Here is a 20,673-nt window from a genome sequence, read left to right as displayed (position 1 = left end):
ACAAAAATATTGATATACCCGTTTGCTTGTATAGAACTTGAGTAGTGCTGAAAAGAAATGCTGTCAAAACTTTTCATTTTGCACTCATCAGGACAATTCATAAAGATACCAAATGTAAAGGAACAATTGTTTATACTTTATGTGTAGAGGGTGCTGATTGGTTGGTCAGTAGATTCTGGTAAAGGTGTTGCTATAGAGAATGCACCAGCTGACTGATGGCAGTCAGGCTTTGCTTAAATTTAAACCAGGCAGGTTGACGGATTGGTCAAAGCATTGCCCTGGGGAATGAACCGGAGAATGGCTGTTGCCTACTTTGTTAAGTTGAAAGAGGCGCAATGTGTGAACATGTTCTTCCTGCCTGAAAAAAAATCTATCTCCATTTTGAATGCTCCAATTGTCCCTCAGAGCCACAGCCTCATGGTGGCGGAGGATTCAAAACCTTTGCTATCATTGAGTAGAATAAATGCTTCCTTATCTCCCTCAGAAATGGGCTCTCTAATTTTACGGTTGGTTCCTTGTTCTCGATTCCCTGAGCAGACAAAATTGCTCCTCTTTGTCCTCTCTATTGAATCCTTTTAACTTTTTAAACACGTTAATCAAATCACCCTCTAATCCTGTATAGACAAGCGAACATTAGTCAAGTTTATGAAATCTGTCTCTATAAATGTAATCCTTTAAAACCTATGTACTCAGAGCATGGTTACAGCACAGAAGGAGACCATTCAGCATGCCATGCCCGCATCAGCTCTCTGCAAGAGTGACCTGGCTAATTCCAATCCCCTGACAACATTTTATTTTCTCTTTCAGATAATTATCCATTTCTCATTTGAAAGCCACAATTGAATCTGACTCCACCATGCTCGCAGATAGTGCATTCCAGGTCCTCACCATTCGCTCTGTGAATAAAGCATGTATTATTTTTGTCACCTCGCCTTTGGTTCTTTTGCCATTCGCTTTGAATGGGGTCCTTGGCCTGGAATGATTTTCATGAATCCGTGATGGTCCCTCCAAGGCCAATGTGTCCTTCCAGCGATCCAATGCCCAAAACCTGAACCTATAGTACTCTAGTTGAGGTTTGATAAGGCATTATACAACTGAAACAAATTATTTTTTTCCCAATTAAGGGGCAATTTAGTGTGGCCAATCCACCTACCCTGCACATCTTTTTTTTTTGGTTTGTGGGGGTGAGACCCACGGAGACACAGAGAGAATGTGCAAACTCCAAACGTACAGTGACCCGGAGCTGGGATCAAATCCGGATCCTCGGCGCCGTAAGGCAGCAGTGCTAACCACTGCGCCACCGTGCCACCCCAACTGAAGCATAACTTTTACCCCTCAGATGAAATAATTTACCAAAGAACCCGTGAAAGCAACTTTATCAGTGGGTTCAAGAGAAAATCGGATGTGTTTCTGAAGAGAGGCTTGTGTTGGAAAGTAAAATGATGGTTAGGTGTGCTCTGCCGAAAATGGAGCTGATAATATCATGCATCAATGTTATCACAATTTTATTTCCTAACTTAATGCACATGAAATTGAAAACAATATACAAATACATTTACACATTAATACTTTCTCACAAACGTGGTATTTCTTTTTGGTATTGCGATCTTTTTGTAAGAAAAATGACTTTAACTTAGAAACGAGGCTTCTCCAATTATTTTTGTTTGCTTTCGTCAGGATTAGTTGATATTACAGTGAAAACCAAAAAAGAAAAATACAAATAAGTTCCAGAACCTTCTGTGTAAAGTGCTTGGAATGAATAAGCCAAAATAAGAGTTTTAAATATGACCATTTGGAAACTCTAGTGCCTATGGGCGGGGTTATCAGACCCCACCTGCTGCTGGGAGGGTCCGGCCTCTTCCGAACGTTGGTGGACTTTTTGGCAGGCACACTACGAACCCCCCCCCCCCCCCCGGCCCCATGACGGACAATCCAGACCTATTGAAAGGAGGAGATTCACGCTTAAAGTCAGGGATGCAAGGATGCAATACTTCTGTAAACACTTCTCTTTTAGCTGGTTATTCCTGCAATTGTAAATAAATATGTTACTTTATTAAGATTTTTAAAAAAAGATTTCGAAGAAAGTCACACACAGGGATTATTAAAAAGAAATGTGCCCAGACTTTGATTCGGTGTTCTGAAAACGTCAGAATGCAGTTCATATTGGGGTGTGTGGGTGGGGGGGACGGCGAGTGGTGGTTTTGTGTGTACACAATTGTATGCATCAGTTATTGATTGGCTGTACTCAATTACTGGCCATGACTAATCAATAGCTGTAGATTGTCATTTCGCTAACATTAATCGATAACTTGGGAACTGAATTCTACCCTCGAGGTTCACAAATTCATGTTGTAATACCAACGATATTCAAGTTTCACACGTAACCTCAGTACTAATCAACAACTAACAGAGGCACCGTTTTGTCACAAGATAGTGGAATTGTTGCATTGGATTGCATTGAATGGCATCAGTAGACTGTCCAGTTTTATTCTTCCTTCTCCCAGAGAGATTTCCCGTTCTGAGCAAAGTAAAGCTGTTTTATTTTCAGTCTGAAATTCAGTTCATCGGCTCACACACAGCTTTCCTTCACACTGTTGTCATGTAAAAATGTATTGAGGAGTGCAACATCTAAGATGGTATCGTTTCTGTGAATGGATGTGTCCTTGGAGAGGTCATCGTCGCTTTGGTCCTTGGCAAAATTTACAAATACCTGCAAACAAACGCATGGTCAATGCCAGAAAACAGGCAGCCACACAAGCTGTATTTATAGAATCCAATTCCAATTGTCGACCCGTGGTGCAACGAAGGCAGACTTCCGTACGTTTCCAGAACTAGTAATTCCCCCGAACAGGTCGCCAGACGCTTACAGCTTGAGGGGCGCGCTCCATATCAAGTGTGGCTGACTAGGTACCTCTTCCCCTCTTAAGGCCAGGCATGTTTGGAAAGATTTACAGTTTGATACTCAACCTGCTCAGCTGAATAATGAATACCCCCTTCCTCGGCCATCAAGTCCTGGAATGGGACTCGAACCCGGAGCTTCTGGCTCAGCGTCAGGGACACCACCCACTGCGCCACAAGACCTCCTCCATATTTATAGAGTACCTTTGATCACAAGCTGCTTCACAGGAGCATTATAAAACAAAACATCAGACTGATCCACATAAGCAGGTATTAGGGTTGGAAGACCAACAGGTTGGTCAAAGAGGTAAGTTTTACAGAGTTCCTTGAAGGAAGAAGGGGAGAGTGGCAGAGAAGCGGAAGAGGCTTAGGGAGGGCATTCTGGAGCCTGAGGCCTACAGCCACCAATGGTGGGATGATTAAAATCAGGGATACTCTAATGGTCAGAATGGGAGGGACGCAGATATCTTGAAGGGCTATGGGCTGGAGGAGGATACACCAGACATAGGAAGGGGAGAATGCCAAGGAGGGAATATAAATAAGGATGACATTTTTAAATGTGAGGCATTTCTGGATTGGCCGCGAATACAAGATGCAAGTGTTGCCTGAAGGCTCAATGAACAAAATAAATGTTCACTTACTTGGTCTAGAGTGGTTTGCGAAACAGAGTAGTCCTCAATCTGAAGCTTCTCCTTGTTGTTGGATAGAATGCTAAATATCCTCGATAAGGAGGACTGGAAGGAAGGCAGCTGGTACTGGAGCATGCTGCGGTGTTTTTCTTTAAGAATGCTGCCAGGGAAAGCCCGCTTAAAGAACTCCTCCACCGGATTCAGGTCTGGGTTAGGACCAGCTATCCGCACGATTATTGTATATCCATCTCCAAACCTGCCGAAAAGGAGACGACAACAGTTTTAGTCCAGGAATGAGTTGCACTGGAGCATTTCGGCACAATTTGCACATTGGCCTGTTGTGATTTACCACTGGGCTTTGCAAATTCTTCCGCGTGGAAGTCTACGCTGACTCTCGTTAAAACAGCTGATGAGATGGTGCAGTGTCTTAGATTGTGTCTGAAACCAGGACCTGCAGACCGAATTGGGAACCTGTCTCAGAAGGGGGGGAGCGCATACAGCAGAGATCTGCGATATGGTCCATTGTTAGGGCAGGGAAGAGAGAGAGATAAATTCCACATCTTAACCTTGCTGCTCCTCCTCCTAATTTGTTGTTCGTATGCACATGCATTCTGATGAAAAGTCACCATCTTGAAATATTGGGCGCGATCGAACGGCCTCGCCGCGCCCGACCCGGTGAGGCGATGAGGCCGTGAAATCTCGCAAGAGGCGTCCCGTGAGATTTACGACGCTCGGAATGGCGCCCGATTCTGCCGAGGCCCAGGAATGAACGCCCGCGCCTGGGAGACCTTGCCATTGCGCCGTTTAGCCCTGATCCACACCAACGTGGACCAGGTCTAAAGGCATCGGGGGTTGGAGGAGTGGGCTCCCAGGCCATCGGAGGCCCAAGGTGGTCGGGCTCAGGGCAAGGTGGTACCCTGGCATTCCTGCTGCACCTTGGCACTGCCAGGCATGAAATGAGGGAAGCGCGACCTCGGCGGGGTGTTCCTGACCAAATCCCGTTTGCAATGCCGAGAAAGACCCAGTTAAACGTGCCGGAAAACTGGACTCTGCTTTTTGGGTGTTAAATCGCACTCGTTAACGCTTGCTCCCCTCTCCAAAGATGCTCCCTGACCTGCAGAGTTTTTTTAGTTTTTCCTGTTTACGTGAAATATTTTTCCGATACCCTTGCCATCCCATCACTGATAGCCAACAAGCGACACTTTGAACAGGCATCATCAGTCGAGAGGGTTCCCTCCCAGAGACAGAACAGCTTCAAGGCTAACAGACACAGATTGCTACCGTCAAGTCTTACCTGTTTTTGAGGTGCTGCACACTACCCAGACATCGGAACCTGCCGTTCACCATTATGGCCATTCGAGTGCACAGAGCTTCGCACTCTTCCATGCTATAATAATGAAACAAACAATGGAGGTCAAGAGCTTTGCTCATTCGCTGTGAATATGTGGCTCCAGATATTGGAGGCAAATCAATTTGTACTGAGCGCTGTGATTTAATGCAAGTCCTGGAATGAATGCTTGCATTCATGAATGACACAGATTTGTGTCTGCTGAAAGCTCAATGTTTGAAAAGAGACTCAACTAGATATCATCCACAGATATACAGCACCAACTTGGATTTATATAAAGCCTTTAATGTAGGAAACCATCTGATGGTGCTTCACAGAATCGTTACGTGGCAAAATCTGTGCCAACCCAAATAGTTGAGATATTCGGGCAAATACTTAAAGCTTGGTAAGGAGGTAGATTTTAAGGAGCATCTTAAAGCAGAAAAGAGAGTTAGAGAGGTTTACGATGGGGCTTAGGGCCTTTGCAGCTGAAGGCATAGCTCCCAGTAACAGAATGATTAAAATCAGGGATGCTCATAATATAAACAGTGTATCTATATGTGTGGATGTACATAATGTGTATGATACACGCACACACACACACACACAAACCATATATGGGTATATTTTTAAAATTATATACTTGTGTAAAGATCAATTTGTGAAACTAAGTTTTTGCCAAAACATTAAAGGGTCAACATTTACGCGGGTAATGTTTTTGAGGGGCTTGCTTTGAAATATAACCCATCCACTTCACACCTAACATAGCTCCCAGAATGCACAAGTTAATGGGGTAAGTGCTGCTCACACACCAGCTGTTTATAGTCTCCCCCTCTCTGTTTCCATGAAGATTCATCCCCCCCCCCCCCATCAGCACCCTCCACACCCCGAGGGAGGAAATGGCAGCATTGGCTGGGCCAGGAGAAGGCAAGGCAATGGCAGGACGGCGTTGTTAGAAAATGTCCTGCTGGCATCTCCCATCCCTGAGCGGGGCCCTTAAAGCAGGGGGAATGCACTGAGTTTGCATTCACAGTGGCCCTGTTGGCCAGGCCCTAGCTTTCCTTCCCTCACTGAGAGTGATGAGTGAGGACTCAAAACTCAGGCCTTCATAAAGTTTGCTCTGGAAGTTGGACTCTGCATTCTATTTCCACGTGCGCTGTTCTTGACTCTTCTCTGAACTGTCGGTTTGTCCAACTCCACATTTACATGTGTATATACAGTCAGTATATTTTTACTTCCGAGGTTTATATTCTTTGCTATTGCTGAAATCCTCTAGTTTCTCCAGATAGTCATAGAATCCCTACAGTGCAGAAAGAGGCCATTCGGCCCATTGCGTCTGCACTAACCCTCTGAAAGAGCACTGAATGTACCAAGGTGTCCCCCCCGCCCCCCTCCCCCCACCCCGCCTATCCACGTAGCCTAGCCTGTAATCTATAGACACTAAGGGGCAATTTGCCATGGCCAATCCACCTAAACGGGTCGTCTTTGGACTGTGGGAGAAAGCCGGAGCACCCGGAGGAAACCCACGCAGACACGGGGAGAACATGCAAACGCCGCACAGACAATCACCCAAGGCTGGAGGTGAACCCGGGTCCCTAGGCGCTGTGAGGCAACAGTGCTACCCACTATGCCACCGCGCCACCCTGTGCCGCAACCGTGCCTTATTGATCACTCTATTCAAGAATTGCACAATAGAAAATAAAATGCTGCTTTATAAGCAGTCAGAAGTGGTGTTTTCCATATCGTACCTGTGTGACGTCAAGACCACTGATCTGCCTTCTTTAACGATACTGAGAATTGTGTTCCACAGGAACCTCCGAGCCTTCGGATCCATTCCCGTTGTGGGTTCATCCTGTTGTTTTTTTCCCCACAGGAAAACAGACAATCAGTTTAAATCAGTAATCATAGAACATGTTGTTTTAATTCTGAAGAGACCCAAGATATTCAACAGAATTAAGGATTCATAAGTGGCTACAGCTATTTAAAGGTTCAATGTATGCCCCTGATGCCGATTTCAAGGAATCAAATAGATGTGACACTTGAAACAAAATAAATAGACTTTTTATTTATTCACAAGATCTTGGTGTCACTGTCAAAGCCAGCATTTATTGCCACCTCTGTACATCTGAGTGATTTGCTAGTCCATTACAGAGGGCAGAGTTAATCATATTGCTGTTGGTCTGTAGTCACATATAAGCCAAATTGGATAAGGATGACAGTTATCCTTCTTCAAAGATATGAACGAACCAGGAGGATTCTTATAACAATCTGATTTTTTCATGATCTCTATTACTTTTGTTCCCATAAATTTAAAGTACCAATTCTTTTTTTTTCCAATTAAGGGGCAATTTAGCTTGGCCAATCCACCTAGCCTGCACATCTTTGGATTATGGGGGTGAGAACCACGCAGACACGGGGAGAATGTGCAAACTCCACCCAGATAGTGATCCGGGCCCAGGGTTGAACCCAGGTCCTCGGCGCCGTGAGGCAGCAGCGCTAACCCAGTGTGCCACCGTGCCGCCCCTTGATCACCATTACTGATACCAGACTTTTCTTCTTCATTCCAGATTTCCTTATTCAATTGCATCAAAATTCCCCAGGTGCCTTGGCGGAATTTGAGCACACACCTCATATTATTGGTCATTAGACCAGGCCTCTGGCTTAGTAGTCCAGACTAAGTCCAGTCCATGGGGCAGCACGGTAGCATGGTGGTTAGCACAATTGCTTCACAGCTCCAGGGTCCCAGGTTCGATTCCGGCTTGGGTTACTGTCTGTGCGGAGTCTGCACATCCTCCCCGTGTGTGCGTGGGTTTCCTCCGGGTGCTCCGGTTTCCTCCCACAGACCAAAGATGTGCAGGTTAGGTAGATTGGCCATGAAAAATTGCCCTTAGTGTCCAAAATTGCCCTTAGTGTTGGGTGGGGTTACTGGGTTATGGGGATAGGGTGGAGGTGTTGACCTTGGGTAGGGTGCTCTTTCCAAGAGCCGGTGCAGACTCGATGGGCCGAATGGCCTCCTTCTGCACTGTAAATTCTATGATAATCTTTGAAACAACCGCTGGACCAAACTCTGAGGCATTGTCCTCACATAAACACTTCTTCCTTGCTTTTGAAAGAATCCAAAATGTTTCTTCAATGTGCAGTGACAGATATGCACCACAGTTACCCATGTGATGTTCCAAGCTATTTATGCTTGGAGTGGGCGGAATTTCCATAAAGTGATATTTACACTATGTTACACCCAAAATGCCTGATTTTCCGAATGGAGCCTTTAACCTGCATTTTCTATGCAGGTTAGTAACCCCATTAAAATAGCAAATAAGTGAATTCCACCCAGACATATTTACCAATTTGTTATAAAACACTTTACAGAGAGGAACTGCAGCCATTTTGCAGGTTAGGTTGAGCTTAGATGAGGAAAAATGGTCCAGACAACATTGTGGGCGAAGGGCCTGTACTGTACTGTACTGTTCTATGCAGCCATTTTGCGTAATTGCAAGCTGCAAACAACTAGCTTTGCCAACTCTCTTAACTGCCAATCAGTATTATTGAAGTAATGCTTGCGTTTACAAGAGATAGAAATGTAAAGAGGGTAACATACTCCATAGGGTTATGGAACTTGATTATTATATGGCACTGTATAACCAGGTGTGCCCTTTGCAAATTCACCTAAGTTTTGAAGTGCTTCACCCTGGACGGGGAGGATCAGCATGTCCAAGATTTTATAGGGTGCAACATGCAATGAAGTTTATGCACTGCTGTGTAACTGCTTGATTTTAATCTGCTTTGGACCAATTTTGGGCAGTGGGGTGGATCAGCCATCCATTATACATCTCTCCTAATTTTCCCTGCTGACCTCACTGACTGAAATAAAATGCCCGTGTCAATTGACTGCATGCGATCAACATTACCCCCTCTTATTTCAATGGGGTTAACACCTGTATACACTTAGAACAGAAGGGAATGCAGCAAGAGCACATTTGGCTATTTTTACACTGACACACTTATCTTGAATCTATGCCCCCTGGTTCTAGAATAATCCACCAAGGGAAACAATTTTATTCTGTCCACTCTATCTCTTCCTCTCATAATTTTGTACACCTCAATCAAGTCACCCCTCAACCTTCTTTGTTGCAAGGAAAATAACTCCAATCTATCTAATCTCTCCTCGTAGCTACACATTTCTAGCCCTGGCAACATTCTTGTAAACCTCCTCTGCACTCTCTCCAGAGCAATTCTGTCCTTCCTGTAATGGGACCAGAACTGCACACAGTACCCCAGTTGTGGTCTCACCAGTGTTTTATACAATTCCAACATTATACCCTTACTTTTATGTTCTGAGTTTGTTTGTTTGTTTTTTTGCAAAGCTATAAGTGTTATGTTTCTTTTCTGCTGTGCCCTGATTCCAAACTCAATGGACAAATTCAGGTAGTCAGGCAGGACATAGACGAAATGTACTCACCAGAAATAAAACAGGGGGTCCCGCAAGCAGAGCCATGGCAGTGGAGAGTTTGCGTTTGTTCCCACCGCTGTAGTTGCCAGCTCTCTTGTCTGCATATCGCATAATTCCCAGCTTTCGGATCCCCCACTCAGCAACCTGACAGAAAGGAAGGATGTCAATGTACAAAAATATTCCGCACCAAAGTGACTTCATCATCGAAACGCGCTAACAGTCCCAGATTAATAGCACAGTTTTCTTAAACTGCTAATTATCTTGCTTTACTTCCAACCTCAAGGTCTTGCTTGACTTTGTGCTGCGACTCCGACCACATATTCGTCACAAAGGTGGCCTGCCTCTGCCTTGCTGTCATTGGCTGGCTCTCTGTCTAGTTGCTGCTGAAACCCTCATCTAAGTCTGTGTTACCCCAGACGTGACTATTCCAAGGGTCTTCTGGCTGGCCGCACAACCGCCAAACTTTGTAAACGTTAATCCAGAACTCTGCTACTGTATCTTACACCTCACCAGCCTCACTGATACTGTCCTTGCTGACCTACACTAGCTCCCTCCACCTCAAGGTCCCAAAATCTTATCCTCATTCTCTAGACTCGGTGACATCCTCTAGCCCGACACCCCTGCCCTCCCTCATCCCTTGACTCGACCCCTGGTGAATTCTCTGCCCCGCCATTTTGTGGCCTTCCGTCACCAAGGGTACACACTCTGGAGTTACTTCGCTGTCTCCCTCTCCTCACTAAAGACTGCCCTCTTTGGCAAAACATTTGCTCACCTCTCCTAATACCATCTTCTCTTGCTTGTTGTACAACCTTTTGTCTACACATCATTGAAACACCTTGGGACGTTTTTCAACATTAAAGACAGAGATAAATGTGTTCTGTTATTTTATGTACTCTAAACGCGTTGTGATATGTTCTATCTTTCTCTACTTATTATTTTTCTTTATTGGCATCTCCCGTTCTCCACACACCTTCCTTCAAGGCTGCAGACATGTCCACTCCCTACTGCCGCCAATGACACACTGAGGAAATTCAACAACAACCTGCATGTAAATGGTGCCTTTAATGTCATTTAAACATCCTCCAGTGCTTCACAGGAGTATTAGAAAACAATATTTGACACCAAGCTGTAAATATACATACATATGAATTAGGAGCAGCAATAGGCCACTCTGCCCTTCTAAATTGCTCCGCCAATCAGTAAGATCATGGCTGATCTGATTGTAATCTCAACCCCACGCTCCTGCCTGCCCCCCCCCCCCGATAACCTTTCACACCCCCCCCCCCCCACCACCACCACCCTGGTTAATCAAGAATCTATCTGGCTCTACCTTAAAAATACTCAAAGGTTCTGCTTCCACTGCTTTTTGCGGATGACCCTCTGAGAGAATAGGATTTCTCCTCATCTTCCTCTTAAATCTGCTGCCCTTTGTGTTCCGACAACGACCTAGTTCGAGATTCTCCAACAAGAGGAAACATCCTCTCCACGTCCACTCTGTCAATACCCCTCGGGATCTTACAGGTTTCGATCAAGTCACCTCTTACTCTTCTAAACTCTAGTAGATACAAACCTAATCTCTCCAACCTTTCCTCACGAGGCAACCACACCATTCCTGGGATTACTCCAGCAAAGATAGAAAGAGCTTATATTTCTATAGCATTTTAACGCAATAAAACATCCCAAAGCGGTTCAGCGGAATACCTTGAAGCAAAATTCGACACACGGAGCCACATCAGGTGATATTAGAGTAGGTGACCAAAAGCCTGGTCAAAGACATAGGTTTTAAGGGACATCTTAAAGGGGGAAAGAAAAGCGCAGGCTCGGAAGGTTTGGCAAACAAATTGCCATGACAAGGAGGGGGACATGCATTCCACACATTTCCGTAACTGCTGACAGCGTGAACTACTGGAAGAACGTCACTTGGACTGATCACGAGTTTTAGGATACCAGTTTTACCTTGCAGATCTCTTTTTCCGGAATTCCATGCAGCAGTCCGTACAGCTCCAGGTGTTCCCGACCAGTCAGCAGCTCGTTGATGGCATCAAACTGCGGGCAGTAACCCATGTTCTGATGAACCTCTTGCATGTTGGACAGAATACTGCAGCAGGGAGACCAAACCAAAGCATTTTTGTTTTAGTAAGACCTCTGCAAGCTCTGAGCATGGGGTGAAAGGCACATCACCTGCAAATCCAGATTCACTCCGGACCTGGTTTACTCCAGCTACACGGGGACAATGTATACACAGGAAAGCTCAACGGGTAGAGGTTCCTAAGGCGCAATAAATAAATCCTGACCTCTTTGGTATAAAAATCCAGATGGAGGACACAAATGGTGAGGATAATCCAAGTCTGCAACTTCTGACCACATCTGGAATATATGACTCTGGTGATCTATAACGGAGTCTTGGGATATAATGTTCTCACTGATATTGATGTTCTCCCCTCAATTAAATCCAAGTCCTGATTCCACTGCTTGATATTGGTGTTAAAGCAATTGGCCAAATGGCCTAATTCTGCTCCGATGGACAGGATTCTCCGGCTGCCCTCATCCGTCGACTGGAAATTCCCGCCCGAGGTCAATGGACCTTTACGTGGCCCGCATTGCGGCGGGCAGGGCGAAGAATCCAGCCCTGTATATTTTCTGACCTTAAAGTCGCCTTTTGTTGAATCCGGAGTAGGCTGAGATAAGCAGCTTAATTATAATCACTTCATATCTCTTGTCCCACGGTACACTTACCGCATGCATTTGTTATGGGCCAGCGTTTAGAGAATCCCAAAGTGTATCATGGAATTCATCTGACCCACAACGTTTAATAGATTGTGGTATGGGGAGCAAATGGCCCACGCTACATGTGTGGTAGAGCAGAAACGGAAAAGTATTTTTTAAAGCAAAACAATGTTTATTCTATGAACTCAAGTTAACCTTTTGAAACATGCAGTGAACATCTTAGCAACCATTAATTCAAATACAACCCCCAAAGAATACAACACTAAGAAATCCTTTAAGCTTTCCTTTTAACATCCATAAGACTTAAACCACCTTTTAACAGAAGCACATTAGGTTTACATTCACTACTGAGAACATGTATAATTCTGAATTCACCAAATGATCAAGAGATAGTCTTTCGATGGCAGAGAGAACAGCAATACACCTGCTTGGTCTGGCTTCAGCTCCAACACTGAAAACAAAACTAAAACACACCCTGCGGCCTGCTCAAAAACGAATGTAAAAAGCTGTCAGACAGCCCAGCTCCACCCATCCACTGACATCACTGCAGTAGTAAACACCCATTTCTTAAAGGTACTCTCACTACAGATATATATATACACACCCATTTATAAACACCCATTTCTTAAAGGTACTCTCACTACAGATATTTATATACATACCCATTTATAAACACCCATTTCTTAAAGGTACTCTCACATGACACATTATAATTGGAAATGCACTGACATGGGCTGCCATTTGAGGCAAAGTTGTCGTGCTAGATTCTACACACTTGTATCAGTTCGGAGTATCCTTCCAGAAACCTGCAGCAGGACTGAACATCTAGAATAAACTTAATCAAGAACAATGATTGAAAGAAGGTCCATTTTACATCTATCAGGAAAAGTTGCAAAAATGGAATATAAAATATGTTCAATACTGAGAAAATTAATTTTCATTTTCGCTTTTGCTATTTAAGTTAGCGTCAAATGACCAATCATAAACTGAAGCGCCAATCTTTTCCTTAACAACTGCTACACCTGTGACCTCTTGCTATCCCTTCTTCTTCGCTGTTAGTTCTCGACATGCCAATGACAAGAAGGCTCGGCACTAAGAATGGTGATATTTGATATAGACTAAACTGTCAATCCTTACAATATGCCTCTGGCAAGCAGTAAGAGGAGAGGCTCCTGGTCAGCCATCCTCTGGTTCCTAACCCCAGCTAAATGGAGAAGGTTAGCAGCAGGAAGGGCATCTGCCTGTAAAATAACCCGCCACATCTGATAAGTGATGATTGACGTCAAGGTGATGCAACCAGCATTGTGATGACCCCGTGGAACATGGGAAAAGCTGAAAGGAGAAGGTGGCTAAAATGTGTTCGCTAACCAACTGTGAGATAGAGTCACTACTCACATATTTTAATTACATTCTGGAAGACCTGTAGTGAGTACCTCATCTCCCCTCCAAGTCTGTCCACCATCCACAAGGCACAAGGAGTGTAATGGAATACTCTCCACTTGCCAGGATGAGTGCAGCTCCAACAACACTCAAGAAGCTCGACACCATCCAGGACAAAGCAGCCCTCTTGATTTCTCCTCCATCCACAAACATTCAAACCCTCCACCGCTGACAAACAATGGCAGCCGTGTGTACCACTGCAGTAACTCGCCAAGGTTCCTTAGAAAGCACCTTGCAAACCCTTGACTGCTACCATCTAGAATGACAAGAGCAGCAGATACCTGGGAACCCCACCACCTGGAGGTTCCCCTCCAACTTACTCACCGCCCCGACTTGGACATACATCACCGTTCCTACGCTGACGCTGAGGCAAAATCCTGGATCTCCCTCCCTCACAGCACTGTGGGTGTACCTACACCTCAAGGACTGCAGCGGTTCAAGAAGGTAGCTCGCCAACTGAAGGGCAACTAGGGTCGGACAATAAATGCTGGACTAACCAGCGATGTCCACAATCCATAAATGAATAAAACATAAATTTAAAGCATTTATTTTGTGGCACATTAGTTTTTTTGAGGACAAATCACTCACTCTTACCTGTAGCCATTAAGGAAAGCTTCTCCTCCTGTCACATAACTATCACCGGTCAACATCTTGAAGGTTGTTGTTTTCCCAGCACCATTCACCCCGAGGAGACCAAAACACTGGACCAGGAGAAAGACAAGCATCAGAAAACCTGCTTGCATTCGGGATCTTAAACAGCGGTGCAATTATACACACCCTTATCGCCTCAACAAAACGAATGAGGATCGGATGAAAAGGACACTCACTGAATAACTCAATCATCATTCCTGTCTCCTAAAATAATCAATGAGCCTTTTCACAGAATGTCCCGCAGTCTGGAGTTGACTAATTGATCAAATCCCTGCCTCTGCCCGAGGCAAAAATAAGACACAATACTTTAGGCATCCAGGCAATCTAATAATAGTATCCCTCAAATCAAAGGTGCTCAAGCCAATGGTCTGGTTGCTATCACTTTGCTGTTTGTGGGGCCTTCCATGTACAATACAGGTGCAGTGTTTCCTGTATGATATCAGTGACCATTCTTCAAAGATACTCTTTGTAAAGTGCTCTGGGAACTTTTGAGGTCATAAAAGGCAGGAGAGAAGTGCAGGGTTTTATTTTTCTCTCTGTGTACCTGGTGACCCAATTGGAGTTACCATTTTCCCTGTGGCAGTGTTTCCAGAGTTGATACTTAAATATCCAGAATTGCACTCCCAGCCCACGATGGGGAAATTTTCCATGAAATGTCTCATAATTATCTCATGTTAAAATCGGTGTCAGGATAAAAAATATCCCCCCACCCCCCACCCCCCCGGCTTCCTCAAAATGGCCCTTTCCTTCTGTTGCACTTGTTGACCTATTTTAGTTTATTTTGCAAAATTGGCCCGTCGATGCTCCTGACACTCTGTGGCACAGTGAACCTCGATTCAAAAGCATTGAACATAGAGTTTTTATATTTCTTGTATGTGGAGGTCACTATTCTCCTCGGCCTTCTTGCGCAGTAGGTTCCAAGCAGTTCATGGAGTCATAGAATTAACAGTGCAGAAGGAAGCTATTCGGCCCATCGAGTCTACACCAGCCCTTGGAAAGAGCACCCTACTTCAGTCCACACCTCCACCCTATTCCTATAACCCAGTAACCCCACCTTACCTTTTTGGACACGAGGGGCAATTTAGCGCAGCGTGGCCAATCCACCTAAGCAGCACATCTTTGAACTGTGGGAAGGAACTCCGCAGAGCACCTGGAGGGAACCCACGCAGCCATAGGAAGAAAGTGCAAACTTCACACAGACAGTCACCCGAGGCCGGAATTGAACCCTGGTCCCTGGGTCTGTGAGGCAGCAGTGCTAACCACTGTGCCACCGGCTTGAATTGGTTCCAGTAATGGGCTCCTGGTTATTATGATCTGAAATGCAGTACCAGAAAGGGTGGTGGAATCAGATTATATAGGAACTTTCAAGGTTATTAAGATCTGAAAGGCACTAGGTGGAATCAGATTATATAGGAACTTTCAAAGATACGAGAGGACATGTATTAGAAGAGGACTAATTTGCAGGGCTCAGAGCAAAAGCAAAGGACTACAGCCAAACTGGAAAGCTCCGTCACAAAGCCAGCACAGGTGTGATGGGCCAAATGACCTCTCTCCGTTGTGCTGCTGCATTTTCTGATGCAAAGGTTGCATTTCTTAATTCTCCTTACCTCCCCCGGAGGGATCCCGACACAAAGTCTGTCCACCGCAGGCTTCTGTTTCATTCTGTAAATCTGTAATGGAAGCTCAATCGTTAATGCGGCGCAATGCAGCTACAACAAAAAAAACAGCAAGAGAGTCAACCCAGCATCGCGCCACTGATCAAAAACCAACTTGTCGGCACTCACCTTGGTGAGGCTTTTCAGCTCCAGGATGTCATTCTGACACCCACCGCCCAGAACCCTCTGCCTTTCCTTGGCCACGTCCTCATCTTCATCAGTGAGTACTGGGAGTTTAACAGATGTGCGCCTAGGCAAAGGATATAAAAGATATTAATGGTATGTTCAGCAATACTATACAACAGTCATATTTTTAATTGAACAGGGATATAGGGAAAAATTGCCCTCGACACTCTCTTATTATCTTTATTACTAATTTTTTTTGCATTGAGAGAAGCTTATTTTAATTTTGGATCAAGTACTTTTAAATATCCTGGTGATGAATGGTTGCCCATTTCCTGACACAAGATCCACACTTGAACAGCAAATCACTGAGGGGAAGGTGCTGCATAATAAGGTACTCATTAATTCAATGGCTAATAGGCTCAAATTTATTTTTTAAATTTAGAGTACCCAATTCTTTTTTTCCGATTGAAGGGCAATTTAGCGTGGCCAATCCATCTATCCTGCACATCTTTGGGTTGTGGGGGTGAGACCCATGCAAACACAAGAATGTACAAACTCCACACGGACAGTGACCCGGGGCCGGGATCGAACACAGTGAGGGAACAGTGCTAACCTCTGTGCCACTGTGTTGCGCCCCCCCACCCCCCCCCACCCACCGTCAAATGTTAAGGCAACACAGATCCGAAAAGCTAATTGATCAAGAAAGTAACTCTCCCAACTTTAATTTAATGGTTTATTCAGCAGTTCTGATAGGTAAAATAGTCTTTGTGACTTGCAAAGAATTACATTTGAATTTTTCAGTACAGACACGGGCTGATCTGTGCAACAAATTTGTGACAGGTCTAACGCGCCACATGAGCCTCCTTTAACCATTCTTCCCTGAACCCTATGAGATTCTGGCACCACTTACCTTGGTTTAATAAAGAATCTGTACTGAATGAGGACAGTAATTAAGAAGAAGACCACACCCTCCACAGCCATGGCGAACAGGTTTCTTCCCACTAGATCCCAGGAAAGCGGGGAGACAAAACGATTCTCACCTACAAACGGAGAGAGTCCTCATGAGGTGCGTTCCAAGACAACAACGTGCATTTATTTAGCATCTCTAATGTAGCGGTAGATTTTGGGTGGTGGCATGTAGGGAGTAGTCGCACATGTGGCATTTCCCGCTAGGGTACTTTATTTTTTTGGCCCTTTTCGCCCAGTTTTTTTTTTGGGGGTGGGGAGGGCAGGGGTTTCGGCTAAAACTTCACTATTTCGATGGGAAAATGTTCCCACACAAGACAGATGCCCAGAAAAGTCCAGGGCAAGGAAGCCTGGAAATCTTTAATGTACTACAAAAGCTCAAGATGTTTCACAACAGAACAAACAAGACAACATTTGATACCAAGCCGCAAAAAGAAAGATTAGGGTCGCTGGCCAAATGCTGAGCCGAAGACGCAAGCATGAGAACTTCTTAAAGGAGTTAGAGAGGCTTTGAAAAGCCAAGGCAACTGAAGGCTAATGGTAGAGAAAGCAAAATTACGATGGGCGAGAGACCAGAATTGGAGGAATGCAGAGATCTCGGTGGGGTGGAAGACTGGAGCAGGTTACAGACATGCTCCTTAAATATTCTCATTGACAAAACACTGGTCCAAAAGTGAACATTGTGATGAATATAAGAAAATTGCCATGCTTTATCGTTTGTATTTGTTGCAGTAATATTGTTAAAATCGAGGTTAAAATGCTTACAGACAGTGGTATGCCTGCTCGAGTTGAGATTTAAAGTGAGATAATAAAAATGAAATGATGAGTGATTTCCAGGGGAATAGATGCTAACAGATATTAAAAGGCATTTTAGCTGTTTGCAGATCGAGAGCTAATGTAATGTTGTAACAGTTTGAGCCTAGCTAAACAAATCAAAGTACACCTTGCAGCAAGAGACAAAATAATGCTGTGTGCTTTGAGTGCAGGCTGGTGTAGCTAATAGGAGGGGCCAGGTCTGTCTGGACAAAGGAATTGCTTCCAGGATTCGAAGCTGTGCAACAGGTTTTAACATGATCCCCCCCCCCAAAAAAAAGGTTTCTCTCTCCAACGACTACACCAAGATAAGCAAGTAATACCTGGTTGTCAACTTTATACAGAAGTGGTATTTGAAATATATAGGTTGCTTAATTGGAATGTAGAGGCAGGTTTCAGGAAACAAGTTAAGATGTCGTACCTGTTAAGTGTGAAGATTTTTCTTTGTTGCTAATGTGCTTAATTCTGTGTTCAAATTAAAGTTTGTTTTAACATAAAAGCTGTTTACTGGTAGGTGTTCTCACTCCTGTGGTGAAGTAATATTTCCTCACAGTTTAAACAAATGTAAACAGTTTGGTTCTAATCTGGGATCTTAACCAAAATTGGAGTTCTAGTCTGAACCCATAACGACATGTATAGTGCAATGGCTATATTTTAAGCCAGTTTTTTGATTCCTCAAAGGTCAGTGCACTCGGAATTGAAAAGACAAATGCCCATAACTATTACACACCAAATCTTTCCAAAGCATCCGCCATGGCCTGATTTTTCACCATGTCGATCAACCCACGGCCCAAACAGAAGTGAGGAAAGATCAGGAACACGGACTTCAGGACTTCATTAATACTGTTCAGTTTCTGCAAATAAAAAACAAAAGAGGACCCATTTACAGATTTAAAGACAGGCTGAACAAAGATTTAAATTCAGCAAGTTATTACCGCTTCAATTTTCTGTCGAACATAATAACAGAAAGATGGAAGGAGGCAGATTTACCCCCCCCCCCCCACTCGCACCCCAATGCCAGAGTCTACTCTCGCCCTTCAATGAGATCATGATTGATGGGTGAACTAACGCCAGGGTTTCCAATACAGCGGAGAATTAAGCGTCAGACTAGAAACGGGATCGGATTTCGATGCTCTTGTTCCCTGCCAGTGGCAGCAGCAAATTACATGCCCCGCACCAGCAGGAAGATGCAAATGGGTCGTTTGAACGTATTTGCAGCCAATTAATGGGCTGGGAGCCGTATTCTCCAGGCCCCCGTGATGTTCAGGCCCTCTCGACTGGGATTTAAACGGGAGCTTGGATTGGTGCAAGTATTTTCCAGCATAGCCCTGACCCGTAGACCTTGTGGTGGGCCAAGAAGGTAAGTATGTAATGTAAGTGCCCCCAAAATCCCTCGGAGGCCCCTACCACAATGCAAACCCTTCCCACCTTAACCCCTAGCCCCTCCCCCTCCATCAAGCCCTCCCATATCAGAGATCCCCATAACAGAGACCCAAACCACACGTCAATTTCAACAAGCATTAAATTGCTTATTGTTGCCAATGGGTACATTTTGGCGGATCATCAGATCAATCAATTCCCCTCTTTAACGAAAGCATTCAGTCAGTAGCTTGACAGAGTCCCATTTTGCTAGTGATTGACAACGTAATTTCATTAACTTACTTTGTTGCTAAACAGCTCCAACACAAAGGTTGCCACGCTGCCATTGATACCAATGAACAAGTTCACACTGGTTAGTATCACGTATGCAGTGCTGGGGATCCTGAACATAAAGGATGCTGGGTACATCAAAGGGGTGATGGACCATCTGCAAAGAGTAAATGAGCTCCAGTTACAAATGCACGGTTACATAAGTTAATAAGAAGGACCACACCACCTTGCCTCTGCTTACCTCTCAGGAGGTGGGTTCAATCCTTCTTTCAGATAATCAAAATCAAAACCTACGTTAATATTCCAGTGCAGGACTGAGGGAAACCTTGGATGGTAGGTGATACCATCTTTCTGATCTCGCTGTCTCCTTTTTCAGATGGATGCATAAGATCTCGTGGCATTATTGGAAGACGAGCAGTGAGCTCTTTGGTTTCCGGGCCAACAATTATCCTTCAACCAATATCAACATTAGCTTGTTAATTATACTAATCCTGTTTCTGGGTCTTTGCTTTGGGCAAGATGGCTGCAAGATTTGTTCACAATACAGCAATCTCTGCACTTTAACTGCCATCAAACAAAACCGGGGACCAATTACCGCTCTTCAGAAAGTTGGGCATCACCTTTATTACTGGCTAAACTTTGAAGGGACAGTAGCTTCTTGAACTTGCAAATTTCCAAGGTTTCCTGGTTACATTTCCTGCCCAGTTGTCCCCATTCCTGAGTGTGAACCACGAGGATATTATTCAGAAAATGGTCACATCCTCCCTCCTCTGTCCTGAGAGTGGACTGGGTCTCAATGCAACAACGCACTGGGTAAAGGAGCGTGAGACTTCTTTTCCCAGGGCCCACAAGCTGAATGTCTCCGCCCAGCTCCCTTACCCTCAGGGAGAGGAATCTGTCCCTGTGCCAATCTGTGCCCAAATTCCACAACATTCCTCAGGAGGCCTACAAGCAGCACTGGCAATGACTGGGGAGCAGGAAGCCCCGGCACGTGTCCGGACCCGGAAATGGGGAAGTGCACTGTCTGAACGGGTGGCAGAAGCAAATTCAATGATGGCTCTCAAAAGAAGAATTGGACTCGTTTATAGTTGAAGAGGAAACATTCAGAGCTACGGGGAAAGAGCACCCCAGTGGGGTTAATTTGAAAACTCTTTCAGGCATAATGGATCGATTGGCCTCTTTTCCTACTTTCTAATGCAACGTGTGTGGGGAAGGGGAGGAACCTGAAAGACGAAGAGCAGAACTAGGATGACTGAGCAACATGTACTGAATCAAGCTCAGACTGATGTGACGAGCTATCCCTCTCCTCTCTGATGAGGCGTGGGGTGATTGGCATCTGTG

At 44.7% G+C, this 20,673-nt stretch overlaps 1 protein-coding gene across 2 annotated transcripts in view; it reads right to left on the bottom strand.

Moving 5' to 3' along the window:
• Positions 1-1,488: 1,488 nt before the first annotated feature.
• Positions 1,489-20,673, bottom strand: part of LOC140429820 (phospholipid-transporting ATPase ABCA1-like) — a 168,837-nt gene continuing 149,652 nt past the window's right edge. For both annotated transcript variants that reach the window (XM_072517273.1, XM_072517274.1), the window contains exons 39-50: positions 19,345-19,489; positions 18,413-18,536; positions 16,814-16,943; positions 15,907-16,027; positions 15,730-15,792; positions 14,066-14,172; positions 11,261-11,402; positions 9,314-9,448; positions 6,603-6,706; positions 4,822-4,914; positions 3,540-3,783; positions 1,489-2,710 (exon numbers count right to left, since the gene is read on the bottom strand). In XM_072517273.1, the coding sequence (XP_072373374.1) occupies positions 2,570-2,710; positions 3,540-3,783; positions 4,822-4,914; positions 6,603-6,706; positions 9,314-9,448; positions 11,261-11,402; positions 14,066-14,172; positions 15,730-15,792; positions 15,907-16,027; positions 16,814-16,943; positions 18,413-18,536; positions 19,345-19,489 (1,549 nt within the window). In that variant the 3' untranslated portion in view covers positions 1,489-2,569. The remainder of the gene's footprint in view (positions 2,711-3,539; positions 3,784-4,821; positions 4,915-6,602; positions 6,707-9,313; positions 9,449-11,260; positions 11,403-14,065; positions 14,173-15,729; positions 15,793-15,906; positions 16,028-16,813; positions 16,944-18,412; positions 18,537-19,344; positions 19,490-20,673) is intronic.

The sequence above is a fragment of the Scyliorhinus torazame genome, chromosome 9 (assembly GCF_047496885.1).
Source record: "Scyliorhinus torazame isolate Kashiwa2021f chromosome 9, sScyTor2.1, whole genome shotgun sequence".
Lineage (NCBI taxonomy): Eukaryota > Metazoa > Chordata > Chondrichthyes > Carcharhiniformes > Scyliorhinidae > Scyliorhinus > Scyliorhinus torazame.
Note: the sequence above shows the minus strand (reverse complement) of the source record. Positions and strands in the feature narration are given on the sequence as shown.